Source organism: Merops nubicus, unplaced genomic scaffold (genome assembly GCF_000691845.1).
Source record: "Merops nubicus isolate BGI_N331 unplaced genomic scaffold, ASM69184v1 scaffold6250, whole genome shotgun sequence".
NCBI classification, from domain to species: Eukaryota; Metazoa; Chordata; class Aves; order Coraciiformes; family Meropidae; genus Merops; species Merops nubicus.
Genome location: NW_008583452.1, coordinates 2,350 through 15,107, shown reverse-complemented (window position 1 = coordinate 15,107; position 12,758 = coordinate 2,350). Strand labels below are relative to the sequence as shown.

At 39.8% G+C, this 12,758-nt stretch overlaps 1 protein-coding gene across 1 annotated transcript in view; it reads left to right on the top strand.

The window, feature by feature from the left end:
• The window catches only part of CEP76 (centrosomal protein 76kDa), a 13,894-nt gene extending 1,582 nt beyond the window's left edge, over nucleotides 1-12,312 (top strand). Inside the window, exons 4-11 of the mRNA XM_008940703.1 lie at nucleotides 1,197-1,382; nucleotides 3,175-3,272; nucleotides 3,942-4,070; nucleotides 6,911-7,102; nucleotides 9,006-9,172; nucleotides 10,015-10,348; nucleotides 11,509-11,726; nucleotides 12,174-12,312. Of these exons, the coding sequence (XP_008938951.1) occupies nucleotides 1,197-1,382; nucleotides 3,175-3,272; nucleotides 3,942-4,070; nucleotides 6,911-7,102; nucleotides 9,006-9,172; nucleotides 10,015-10,348; nucleotides 11,509-11,726; nucleotides 12,174-12,312 (1,463 nt within the window). The remainder of the gene's footprint in view (nucleotides 1-1,196; nucleotides 1,383-3,174; nucleotides 3,273-3,941; nucleotides 4,071-6,910; nucleotides 7,103-9,005; nucleotides 9,173-10,014; nucleotides 10,349-11,508; nucleotides 11,727-12,173) is intronic.
• The last annotated feature ends 446 nt before the right edge of the window (nucleotides 12,313-12,758 follow it).

Here is a 12,758-nt window from a genome sequence, read left to right as displayed (position 1 = left end):
TGCTGACAGGTAAAGAAGGGAAATGTCAGTTTGTTGTCATATGGAAATAAAAACTTGAGTGTGAGTTCAGTTTGCCTACCAGTTGGCAAAACACTTGCAGAAGAGCCAATCATCCACAACCTGTATTAGTGTTCTGTTGGTAGCCAGGGAGCATGATAGAAGCTAAATATGTTATAGAAAGACTTCTGTAAGTAGCCTGAATCCTGTAGAAATCCAGGGTAGCTTATGGAATATCAGGGAACAGAGAGGAAGCCATAGTTTATTGCAGTTGAACTTGGGGAAGGGACTGAATATACCACAAATTCAAAGAAAACCAGATTTTGTTAATTCTGCTGCTTTTGGAGCAGTTTATACCATAGGATCAAACTTAACTATGGAGAAAATTGTTTCTTAAATACTGATGTATAGTGAGAATCATAGAATCATTTAGGTTGGAAAAGACCTTTGAGGTCTTTGAGTCCTACCATTAAGCTAACTCTACCAAGACAACTGCTAACCCATGTCCCTCAGCACCACCTCTCCATGGCTTTTAAACACATCCAGGGATGGAGATGCCACCACTTCCCTGGGCAGCCTGGGCAAGAGCTTGACAACTCTTTCCATGAAGAATTTTTTCCTAGTGTGCTAGCTCAGCCTCCTCTGGCATAACCTGAGGTTGCTTCCTTTTGTCCTATCACTAGTTACTTATGAGAAGAGACCAATGCCCACCTTGCTACAACATCCTTTCAGGTAGTTCTGGAAAGTGAGAACATCTCCCCAGAGCCTTCTCTTCTCCACACTAAAAAATCCCTGGTCCCTCAGCTGTTCCTCACAAGACTTGTGCTCTAAGTATTGAAAGAATATTCTTACTAAAGTACTATTTTTCAATTTCTTTCACTTAACGGTCATCTAATATTCTTTATTCTCTTAAATGCTAATTCTATTTTAAATTTTGTGCACTTGAGCCAGTTACACTGGAGTACTCAACTACAGGAATCTTTTTATCTCCTCTGTCAATGAACTGCAATTGTTCTGTAGCTCTGTCCTCAGCTGTGTTTGGTTTTAAGATGGGATCATTGCTTACCCTTCTGGATGTGAGATTTTTCTTAAAATGCAGTGTATGCACTGAATGTAAAAGTATACTTTTAAAAAAAACTTCTGAGGAAGAATTAGGATTATAATATTCTTGCTATCTTATCTTGGTTGAATAATGGCAGGTGATGGAAGTAAAATGGTGGATGCAACCACTATGTTGTCCATCTGTGACCCAGTGCACATGGTTCTGATCAAAACAGACACGTTTGGGGAGACCACACTGGTGGCATCCTATTTTTTGGAGTGGAGATCTGTCTTGGCTGCAGAGACTGGCATAACCAACGTTGCTGTTGAACTCCTGGGTGTAGGTAAGGGTAAATAATAAAGCTGTAATGGTGACTTAAAATAGTGGGTACTGAGCTTGCTTGTAAGCTTAAAGCAGCTTTAATTTATTTTAGTTCAACTCATTAATTACTAGAGGTGTCCTTAGAAAATGTGTAGGAGACTAGTGGTCAGATTTTTCTCTTGCCAAAATACTGAAAAGGTGTGTTCTGGATCCTGTGTGATAATGGCCTCCATCTCTGGCAGCTCCCACTATTGATTTTCTGCAAAACTTGGATAAATTATCAAACCCAAACCAAACAAGCAAAATCCAACCAGTTCATGTCCAGCAATATATCAGAGTGGTGCACTGAAGAGTAAAATCTAGCTTGTGTCCCTTTCACAGCAAACTAGAACTGCTGGGGACAGTGATTTCTGCTGTTCTGCCATTTATCCAGTAGCTGGAAGGAAGTTTTCTGACAGAAGGGTTGAACAGCTCTGTTCAGGTGCTTAACAGTTAGTATACATGTGTATTTTTGTGTGTCACTTGTCCCCACTCCTCTTTTCTGGAGTTCCAACCTAAGTTTTCAGGAAATCATGATTTGGTGGATAAAGACTGGGTCTAGGACTTGGTCTGTCATGACTTCCTCCACTAGCTGTCCCAGAGCTTGGCCTAGCAGTAGCTTCTGAGCCATTGGAATGTTCTTCACTGCAGTTTCTCTGCCTGGTAGGTGGTAGGTAAGCAGTTTCTGATAGTTTCCAAAGAGATTAAATTATACCTTCAAAATATTTCAAAGATGGGATATACTATGTAAGTTCTTCCTGATTGTTATCACTATTGTGTGCTTTTTTTAGGGGGGATGATTTGGTGAAGTGTTTTATCCAGCAAATACAAATCTAGGAAGCTTATTGGCTAATAGATTTGTTAGCTTCATTTCCTTCTGAAAATGCTGACATTGGTAAAACTTGGGTAAGCCATATGGGTTTGAGTAGTCTCTCAGATGGAGACCTATTTATTTATAACAACTGGGAAATGCATAACAAAAAGGCTAATGCTGAAATGGGTGATGAGAGGAGCTAAATATAATTACCATTAGCTTTTTGCCAAGTAATAAAGTATCAATCAAGTCAATCCAGTGCTTTCTCTCTTCCTCTGAAGTCTTGTTATTGTACAAAATGGATCAAGAACATCAAAGCATGCTGCCATCTCAGATAAATGCACAAACTATTGTGTGGGGCTTATATTGCTCATACACCCACCTCTCTCTTGATTTGTAATGCTCCCTGTTCTTTATGTAACTAAATTTTCAATGTTATGCAACATCAGCAGGTTTGTGGGGTTTTGTGGTTTGTTTGTATTTTTTTTTGAGTTGGTTAATGTTTTTTGTATAGTACTCTGCATCCTTCTTAGGAAACTCTTATGTTGGGGAAGATGAACTTCTTTAATTTCCAGCTACTTAAATTTGAGCTACCTGTGTAATCAGTAGGAATATTCTTTAGATGCCTATTCAGTACATTCCTAGAATGTCATTCCTGTCATATATCCCAGTATTGTCTGCAGAGAGAGCCTTGGATAATTATCTCAGATCTAGATAGCTGCTTTTTTGGTAAGATTGTGCTTTCTTACAGCACATTTGAGTTGGAGTGCTTTCTTACACCTCATTTGAGATTGAAATGGAAATAAAGATATTTATTTTGCATATATTTTAAAGAGTTTAGTTTTTGTTTCAGTGATTATATAGGTAACATTTTTATTTTAATTATTTGCTCCTGCCTGGCTGACATATCCTAAAAAAATGGAATTTGAGACAACTGATAAAAATTTATTTTGATTCAAAGGTACAGAATCCAAGGTTTCTGTTGGTGTTTTAAACATCAGACTGGAAATGTATCCACAGCTTAGTAAGACACTGTCTGCAGAAGTAACTAATACACAAGTAAGTAATTTCTGGGAAGACAGACTTATTCTTTTATTGGGGAGAGAAGCTCAGTGTGGAATTACTTGTAGATATTGAGGGCTGTTGGGTTTTGAATGTTCAATCCTTTTATTTTCATTGGATTTAAATATAATTCCTTTTTTTTTAAATTACTTTGTTTATATTGATCATTATTTGAAATATTACTTTAGTAGTAATAGCATAAAAATAGTTAATAAAAAGTTAATAAAGCTGGTTACTTGTATCCAGACTTTAAGAAGAAATATAAGATGCAATATGCCTGATTTTCTTCAGGTAACATGTTTTCCTGCTCTCTTTGCCATCTGATACAATAATTTCAAGATATCTATTCTGCCTGGAAAGCCAGTAAATGTTGGCCTGAATGTGCATGCAGATATTATCCTGCACACCAGAAGCTGAGCAATCCTGTGCAGAAATGCCTCATTTAAGATGAGCACTACTTTGTGTAGTAAGAAATGTAACTTGAGGGTTTTGTTTATTGGGTTTTCATTTAAAAATACTCTTCCTCAGCAGTTGTGTGGCACACTTTAAATATTAAGTGTTATTTTACACATGCCAGGTTTTGGTCTTTATGTACTTCTTGATTATGTGTGTTTTCCTCCTTGGAAGGAATATTTATGTGTTTGGTTATGTTTTTCTTACCTGCAGTTTGCTTTGGAACGTCAGAAAACTGCAGAAAAAGAGAGATTGTTTCTTGTGTATGCTAAACAGTGGTGGAGGGAGTACCTGCAGATCAGGCCTACACACAACATGAGGCTGGTGAAGATTTTTGCACAGGTTTGTAAATTTTACATGTAGAGCAATCCTTTCTTTAAGTTACCCTTTTACTTTTGGATACAATTTGAAGTTCCTGTGTGCAGAGAGCATGTGTGGATTTATGGTGTGGTTACATTCAGGTTAGGGCTGTCTGTGGTGTCTCATGCAAAAAAGAAATTGGTAAGGTTTGAACTTCTGTTTGTGTATTCAAGCCTAATAGCATGAAGCAGACAGGAGGTTTGCTCCAGCCAGCTCTGATGTACAAGGTGATAAAGCTTGTTCAGTTTTTATCTGTAGCTCTCACAAGTGGCAAAGACTTAGGTGATCTCTGCAAACCATTTCAAACAGATTTGATGCCAGATAAAACAGTTATAAAAAATGGACTTACTAGACCTATTAGAACAGATCCACACAATATTTGAGCTCTGTGTGATCTGTAAAACAGTGTCTGGTTAATGTCACAAGATTGCTGCAGACGTAATTATTGCAGGCTAATAAACTGTGTCCTCGATCCCTCAGTAAAAGGCATGGTACCAGCCTTGTATTTTTTGTGCTGTGAGTTCAGCTTGTGTGGTAGCAGTTTTCCTAGCACACACTAGAACAGGTTGCCCAGGGACATTGTGGGTGTTCCATCACTGGAAGTGTTCAAGATCAGATTAGATGAGGCTGACTTGGGGGGGGGGTCCCCTGCCGATGGCAGGGGGTTTGGAACTAGGTGATCTTTAAGGTCCCTTCCAACCCAAACCATTCTGTGATTATCTCAGAGGAATGTCCTGAAGTGACCTGTGCCTGCACTTGTTACTTCACTGAAGTAACTCTTCCATTCTGGCTGTTCCATAACTGTTCAGCAGTGGTGTGAACTTACAAATCCCAGCCAGCAGCTGAGCCCCCACCCAGTCCCTCAGCCCACCTCAGTGGGATGTGGGGGAGAATAGAAAGGGCAAGAGTGAGGAAAAACTCATGGGTTGAGATAAAGATGGTTTAGTAAGTGAAAGAAATAAAAAAAGGAAGAGTGTGTGTGGGGGGAAGTGATGCAAAGACAATCACTCACTGCCTCCCACCAGCAGGTTGATGCCAAGGTGTTTTCCAGGCAGGAGCAGGTGTAGAAAAACTGTTCCCCAGCCCCAGCAGTTTTGTTGCTGAATGTGACTCTCTGTGGCCTGGGATACCCCTTTGGTCAGTTCATCAGCTGCCCTGCCTGTGTCTCTCTTAGCTTTTTGTCTACCCTGAACCTGCTCCATGTGGGAGCAGAATAAAGAACAGAGAAGCCCTTGGCACTGTGCAAATGCTGCTCAGCAGCAGCTCAACCACTGCTGTGTTACCAACACTGTTATGACCATAAACCTAAACCACAGCACCGTGGGGGCTGCTCTGCAGAAGGGTAACCCAGAAAGCTACAGTAGGGTTGGGAAGAAGGTTGGAAGGGAAAGCATCTGTGGGTAGGATTAGAGGAGTTGGGTTCTTTGTTACAGACCAGTGGAGAACCTGGCAGCCCTCAGAACCTGGTAGGAACCAGGCCCCTGCTAGTTCAGCACCTGCAGAGGGTTTATCTTGAGTCCCCCACTAGCCACAGCAACTGTTGGTGGGACTGCCCTTATTGGCCTTTCTCATTTCTGGGAATGGAAAAGGCAGCAGAAAAGAGATTGTTAGAATATTTTATCATTTACTTCTCCAGTTTCATGTGCATAATGCAGAAGCATGGAGAAGCATGAGAAGTATGGAACTGTTAAATGATGAATCCTACCTGTGATTTTTGGCCTTTCTCATTTCTGGGAATGGAAAGGGCAGCAGAAAAGAGGTTGTTAGAATATTTTAATCATTTACTTCTCCAGTTTCATATGCATAATGCACAAGCATGCATTACATGTATGGAACTGTTAAATGATGAATCCTACCTGTGATTTTTTGGGATTGCTTTCAAGCTGTGAAATAATTTTCAATAGGATCCCAGTCAGCTTCAAATAAGTGGTGCTTTTCTTAGACCAGTTTGTTGGTAAAGCAGGTAACAATGCAAGAACATAATCTCCTGAAGCTGGAGAGATTTAATCCCTTTTTAGACTATATGAACATAATAGTACCAGTTTAGCCCAGTGAGGAAAAGAAGAGTTTTATACTTCTCAAAGTAGTTCCAATAGTTGATAATCACAGCATTTCCCTGCAGCAGGTAATAAACCAGACTTTTTTCCAGTCATCTTATTTTTTTCATTTTTCCAAGAAATTTGGAGTTCTTAATATTATCACTCTTTTGATTTATATAAATCTAGTAGACTTTTTTCCAGTCATCTTATTTTTTCATTTTTCCAAGAAATTTGAAGTTCTTAATATTATCACTTTCTTGATTTATATAAAGCTACTTTGTTGTCATAACACTGAAAAGCAGTAAAACTTACAAGAGGTAGGGTATCCAAATTCAGAACCCAAACAGACACTCTTTAAACTCTAGAATTAGCTACTGAGCGTGTAATGTTTTATGTGAGGATTGGTTTTGTGGATTGGTTGTGTGTTTTGGGGTGTGTGTGAGTTTGTTTTTGTTTGTGTTTTTTTGTTTGTGATGCTAATGGGAAGTTGATAGTGGGTGGAGCCTGAACTGTTCCTCTCCAATTTAAGATGAATTGCAGCCTATGCTGCTCCAAGTGTTGGAACATTTAGTCCAGTGTCCTGCAGGGGACAGAGTCAGCAGAAGAATCTGTCATGTCTTTAAATGAGCTGCCTTAATGGTATTGTGCCTCAGTTTTTTGTGTCAGTGTTTTTGAGTGATATTTATTTCAGGGAGAATAAATGCCATTGCAAAACAGACAAAGTTAGGATGAACAGGAGATGCTGTTTGCGTGGCTGGGAGTGACCCCATGTCATGTGTTCAGGATGAGAACGGAGTGAACCGCCCGGTGTGCTCCTACGTCCGAGCGCTGCGGGCAGGCCGGTTACTCGACACGCCCAGACAAGCAGCGCGGTTTGTCAGTGTCCTGGGCTACGAGAGGGCTCCCGTCATCGGAGGAGGCGCCGGCAAACAGGAGCAGTGGTGCACCCTCCTGGCTTTTTTGTGTAGGAACAAGGTACGTGGGAACACGCCTCGTGTGACTCGACAGTGGGCATCACGTTGTAGCTGAAGTCAGTGATGTAAAGCAGGCTGCAAATAGGTTAAATAAAATTTGGATAATTCTAATATTGTTTAAGGTTTTTATAAGGAGTAATAGATGTTAAATAGTAGAAAAGATGGCTGTGGAGCAGACTTGCTTTACTGCTGTTGGGGTCCATTTGTCACTATGTCCGTCGGGCAACGAGCTTGCCTTTCTTCATTTGCTTTTCTAAGATTCCATATAATTATCCAGTGAATCCCTGTGAGTGTGCAGGACACTAGTTTAAATTCTGGACTAATCCAGGAAGAGCTGAAAAATCTCTTGTGAAAAACTGGGCTTTTTAGATGGGCTAAAATATCAGTCTTTAGGATAGATTGACATTCTAAGAATGAGAGTCTTTGCCTTCTGCTTTTGCAAGATAGGGGTTTTCACTAAAAGTTTCAGCTGAATTCTTGGTGATGTGACATTTGTATCATGACTATAATAAATGAAACAAATTGTAACTCGTTCTGGATCACAACTCTTCTGTTGTATGAATAGAACAATAGTGACAGCTTTTAATACCTCTTTGGAGTGGTTGATGCTTTTTGCTGCCACTGGGGCAGGTCTGTGTTTAAAAGTAACATCACTGGTGTGTTTTTAATAAAAAGGTGTGTTGTTTTTGGCAACAGGAGCTGTATGGTGGTTCTTAGACCTGTCTCAAAGATCACCCAGACCAGGCATTGGCTGTGGTCTCTGAGTATTGTGTTGTGCACAGGTACCACATGGAGGCACCACTGGCTGCCCACTGGCTTTCAGATGGAGATGATGGTAGCAACTTTGAGTTTGGGGGCTGTTGTGTTTGGAGGCACAGAGAAGGGGTTTTCTCCAAGGCAAAAGTGGAAAGCTGTGTAGAAAATCCTCAGTTTAGGCCCTGAAGACACCAGCTGCACCATGGCTTTTCTTGTGGAAAGTGATATGGCATCATTCAGTGAGCACAGGTTCACTAGAAACTTGTTTGAACCTACTTTTCTGGATATTTCCCTTGCACACTATGGTAGGGGAAGACTCTGTTGCCTGTGTAATGAACAGATAATTCCAAGAAGACAGAATTTTATATTTTCAATGTTCTGGATAGTATTTGACTAAGGTGCCTTATTCTCCTCACACTTCTGTATGCTGTGCTTTGTATTATGAAGGCTTCATTGCACGAGGAATTTTTGTTCTTACTTGACAGCTAACATTTGTAAAGAACTTAAGAGCCAGAGAATATTAGACATCACATTTGGAAGTTGTTTTCTGTGAATTATCAATGGTAATAATGTATGAAAGAATTTATGAAAGAAATGCTTCTCTGACCAAAGGGAAAAGCAGCTACACATGACTTTCCAGCTGGCTTATAGTTAGATCTGTGGGGGAGGCTGTTTTAGCTTTAATTCCTGAACTGTGAACACACATTCAACACAGTGAAATAACAGTAGAATTACATTTTATTAAGTAACTACATTTCCTAACTGTGTAATTTCTAGTACTGCCTCAGGTATTTGCCTTACATGCTTTTATAAATTTAATTACAATATTGGTTTTGTCTTCATGATTCAATAGATTCTGGTTTTGCATTTCTCAAAGGTACTTTATAATCATAAATAATCACACGCTGTATTTGAATTAAAAACACACATAGTCTATCATTGGAGCATCCTACTGTTTTAAACTGATTTATTCTATTACAGAAACTAGATTTTGTCAGGTTCAAACATTAAAAAACTGACTTTTGATATATGCTTTAGGTAAACATGACTTGATAAACAGAGAATTAGAGAAATACCACTGTTTTATTTCTCTTAAGATTTTACCTGTGCCAGATACTCAAAACAATTTACTAATATTTACTGTCTAGGGTGACTGTGAAGACCATGCCAACCTTCTGTGCAGTCTTCTTCTTGGGTTTGGGCTGGAAGCCTTTGTGTGTGTTGGAACAAAAGCAAAAGGAGTCCCCCACACTTGGGTGATGACTTGTGGGACAGATGGAACAATTACCTTTTGGGAGAGCTTAACAGGACATAGGTGAGTAAAAGGAAGAGAAGAAAACTGAACATGCATGATGGGATTTGTGTTTTATTCATTTATCTTTACACCCTGTTATGTAAGTGCCATGTAATTCAGGTGACTTTTGTCTTTCAATCTTTTTTCTATGTACTGCTTTTGTTTGGAAAATAAGTGGTTCAGGGTGAGGGGAAATGCTTCATAATGTAGTTTTCAGTGGTTTAAATAACATGTGCTAACTGTTTTGTCTTCTGGCTGCTGATGCCAGAATTTATAAAGGAGGAGATGAAATCTGACAGGATTGTTTAGGAACACAAACACACACACTCCTTTCTTTTTTTTCTCCTGTGAAACCAGTGTTACATTACTCTGCAAGTTCTCTTGAGATTCTCTCTCACTTGAATAGTTTTAGAAGGGCACAGGTAGCAGTCCTGTATTCCAGAGCTGCTGGAACCTGTTCTTTCCAGTGTTAAAAACAGGCAGTTCTCTTTTGCCACTGTTTTTGTACCCTCTGATAAGCCTTTGAGGATGTGTTTCTCCAAACGTGGTGATAGTGGAGAAACTGTACAGGTATGTTCTTAGAGTTGCAAAATTGAATTGCTGTTGAATATCCACTTTTTTAATCAGGTTATTTTTCTAGATTTAAAGAAAACAAGAGATATATTATTTTGTTGGGTGTTATGCCTCCAAAATGTGTATGGTTATTTTTCTGTAAATAAAGCAATGCCTTTGGGAGAGGGGGAAGATAAAAAACTCGGCTTGCATGTAAAGTAGAAAGGGCTTATGTGTCCCACACAAATATTTTTACCTTGCCTTGAAATAAGGTGTATTAATACAAGTAAAACTGGAGTGTTTTTGATCAGGTACATCCACAGACCCATCAACCCTGAGGACCCTCCACAAGCTGAGCAGCCCAAGCCGCTGTACCCGTACCGCACCATAGGCTGCATCTTCAACCACCAGAAGTTCCTTGGGAACTGTCAGCCCTCTGATGCTGTGGAGGTCTGTGTGTTTGACCTGCACGATGAATCTAAATGGAAACCTATGAGTGAAGAGGCAATAAAATCTGTGTGTCCTCCTGGAATGACATCCTCGGCTCCCCCTTTTCCTCCTCTGTGTGCTTCCACAATAGATGCGGCGGTAACGAGCAACGAGGTAGAACTGCAGCTGAGAATACTGGTCTCTGAACACAGAAAGGTAAGAAATGCTGCCTAAAGATTGGCATTGATCCCTTGCCATGCTAAAGGAGCAGGTTTTTACCATGTACTTGTTTTGAATAGCAGTTGGTTCACATCCTTGCATCTTCTCAGCGTGTTTACCATCAGCTTTTGGAGAAAGGAGGTATGTGAAAAGTGAAATAACTCCAAAACTGTTTGGCAAGACTCTTCTGAGCTAGTTTAGATGTGATACTAATTAATTGCAGTGGAGATTGTAGCCCCATGTGTGGGCTCTTCCCCCCCACCCTGTCTTTGCCCATCGTTGTAGGTCTGTGATCTTCAGCTTAATGGCCCGTGCAGTCTATTGTGAGTGGTCTGTAGAAGAGCTGGGAGATAAATCTGGTTGTTAGTGGGCTTTGCCAACCCATCACAAATGGTTGTGGTCCCTAGATAAGAAACAATTTCAGCTTTCATGAACTCACTCTGACTGCTGAAATTAGTTTCATCCATTATCAGGATTTTTACAAGACATAATGTAGCAAAAATGGTTCTTCCTGTGCTGGCTATGAAGGAGGTGATGTTTTAAATCCCTGTTAGCTTATGTCTGGTTTTAATTTATTTTTTTATTTAGTGGTTGTTAATTTTTATCACCCCACACAGTGCTCAGCTTTTGGGGGTGGCAAGGAATTCTCAGAGTAAGAGTCTTAGGCAACTTTGAATATATACATGGTAGATTTTCTACCATCCCACAAGTGCAGAGAATTAGGAGGGGGGCTCATGTACCTGTGTGTGTGTTCTGGTCAGCTGCTCTGTGTTGGTTTTTCAGAAGTGGCTTTCCATCAGAGACATTAGAAAAATGTGAGGTGAACCTTAGTTGTTCTTTCCTGTCTATTTGCTGTGTATTTATACACTATCTTCTGACATTTCATCCTGTAGCTAAGTCAGAGAGTTTCAGCTCTGCTGGTCTTGGTTTTAGTCTAGCAGTCTAACTTGATTTCTTGCTAAATGTTTGATATTTTGTTGGTAGTGATTCTTCCAGTGGGTGTGTGAGTCAACAGACAAATATTACTGCTTCATGGGCTCACCTCCATTCACTGCAAAGCAAAGATTTGTCGTGGATTTATTTGACAGTACACAAGCTTAGTCATATCCTCATGTTCATTCTGCATGGTTGTCACCATTCTGTGACTTGCCTCACAGGATCTTGGCCTGTCCACCGTTTGGGATGACCACCTGTCCTATCTGTTGTCACCAGCATTAGCAGCCTATGAGCTCGAACGTTCCACAGGTATTTCTGCAGGAAATGAAGAGTTTCAAGATGCTGTAAGAAGAGCAGTACCTGATGGCCACACCTTTAAAGGGTTTCCCATCCATTTCGTATACAGAAATGCCAGGAGAGCATTTGCCACCTGTCTTCGGTAAGTTTAAATGTAAGGATAGATACATGTTAAAAATCAAATAGTAATAATTATGAATTGCAACTCTTTGATAATGAAATTTCAAGAAAAATAATTACCTTAAATTATAACTGGAAGAAGAGTTGCAGGGTGTATGTAATGGCTCGTGGATTACAGAGCTTTTATGTTCCAGTGGTGAGATGAGTGATGATGGGCTTGCCACGGGTTAGATTAAAGAATGAGGAGTTAATTTCTCTGCACTTGTTAAAAATTATCAGTGGTGGTCTCATTTTTCTCCAAAGCAACAGTGACTCCACTCTAGAGCATTATTATTATTTGTAATGACAGGTTCATGATGCTCATTGTTATTTGTTAGTCACATTTGGAAAAAATTGCACCTATATAATTGAAAATTTTAATCATAGCTCAGTAATATCTCTTACTCTTGTTTTTCTTTTTGTCATTTAGGTCTCCTTTTTGTGAAGAAATCATCTGCTGCAGGGGAGACCAAGTGCGACTGGCAGTGCGGGTGCGAGTGTTCCCCTACCCCGAGGCTGCCTGTGCAGTTTGGATCATGTTTGCTTGTAAATACCGCTCTGTCCTTTGAAAAAAAACCAGATTAAATAACTCACAACTTCTCAGATCTGCAAAATAATCTGTGGGTATAAAATGATGCAATTAAAAACTAGTATTAGGTTTTATATGAATGTCACTGATTTGGAATACCGCAGTGTGTGTATTGGGGTGTGTACACAGTGATGTTTGTATTTATAAAGAAATGTTTTTCTTATTTTTAATAAAAGTTACTTTTAATATTGACTGGAATGTTGGTCAAGTTCTGGTCAGTTATAGTCAAGTGTGTCTATAGGGTGCCCATCTGCTCTGATGTTTTTCTTATTTTTAATAAAAGTTATTTTTAATATGGACTGGAATGTGGGTCAAGTTATGGTCATTTATAGTCAAATATGTCTAGAGGGTGCCCCTCTGCTCTGCCAGCTCTGGGGAGACCCCCCTGCAGTGCTGGGGCAGCTCTGGAGTACTCAGGACAGCAGA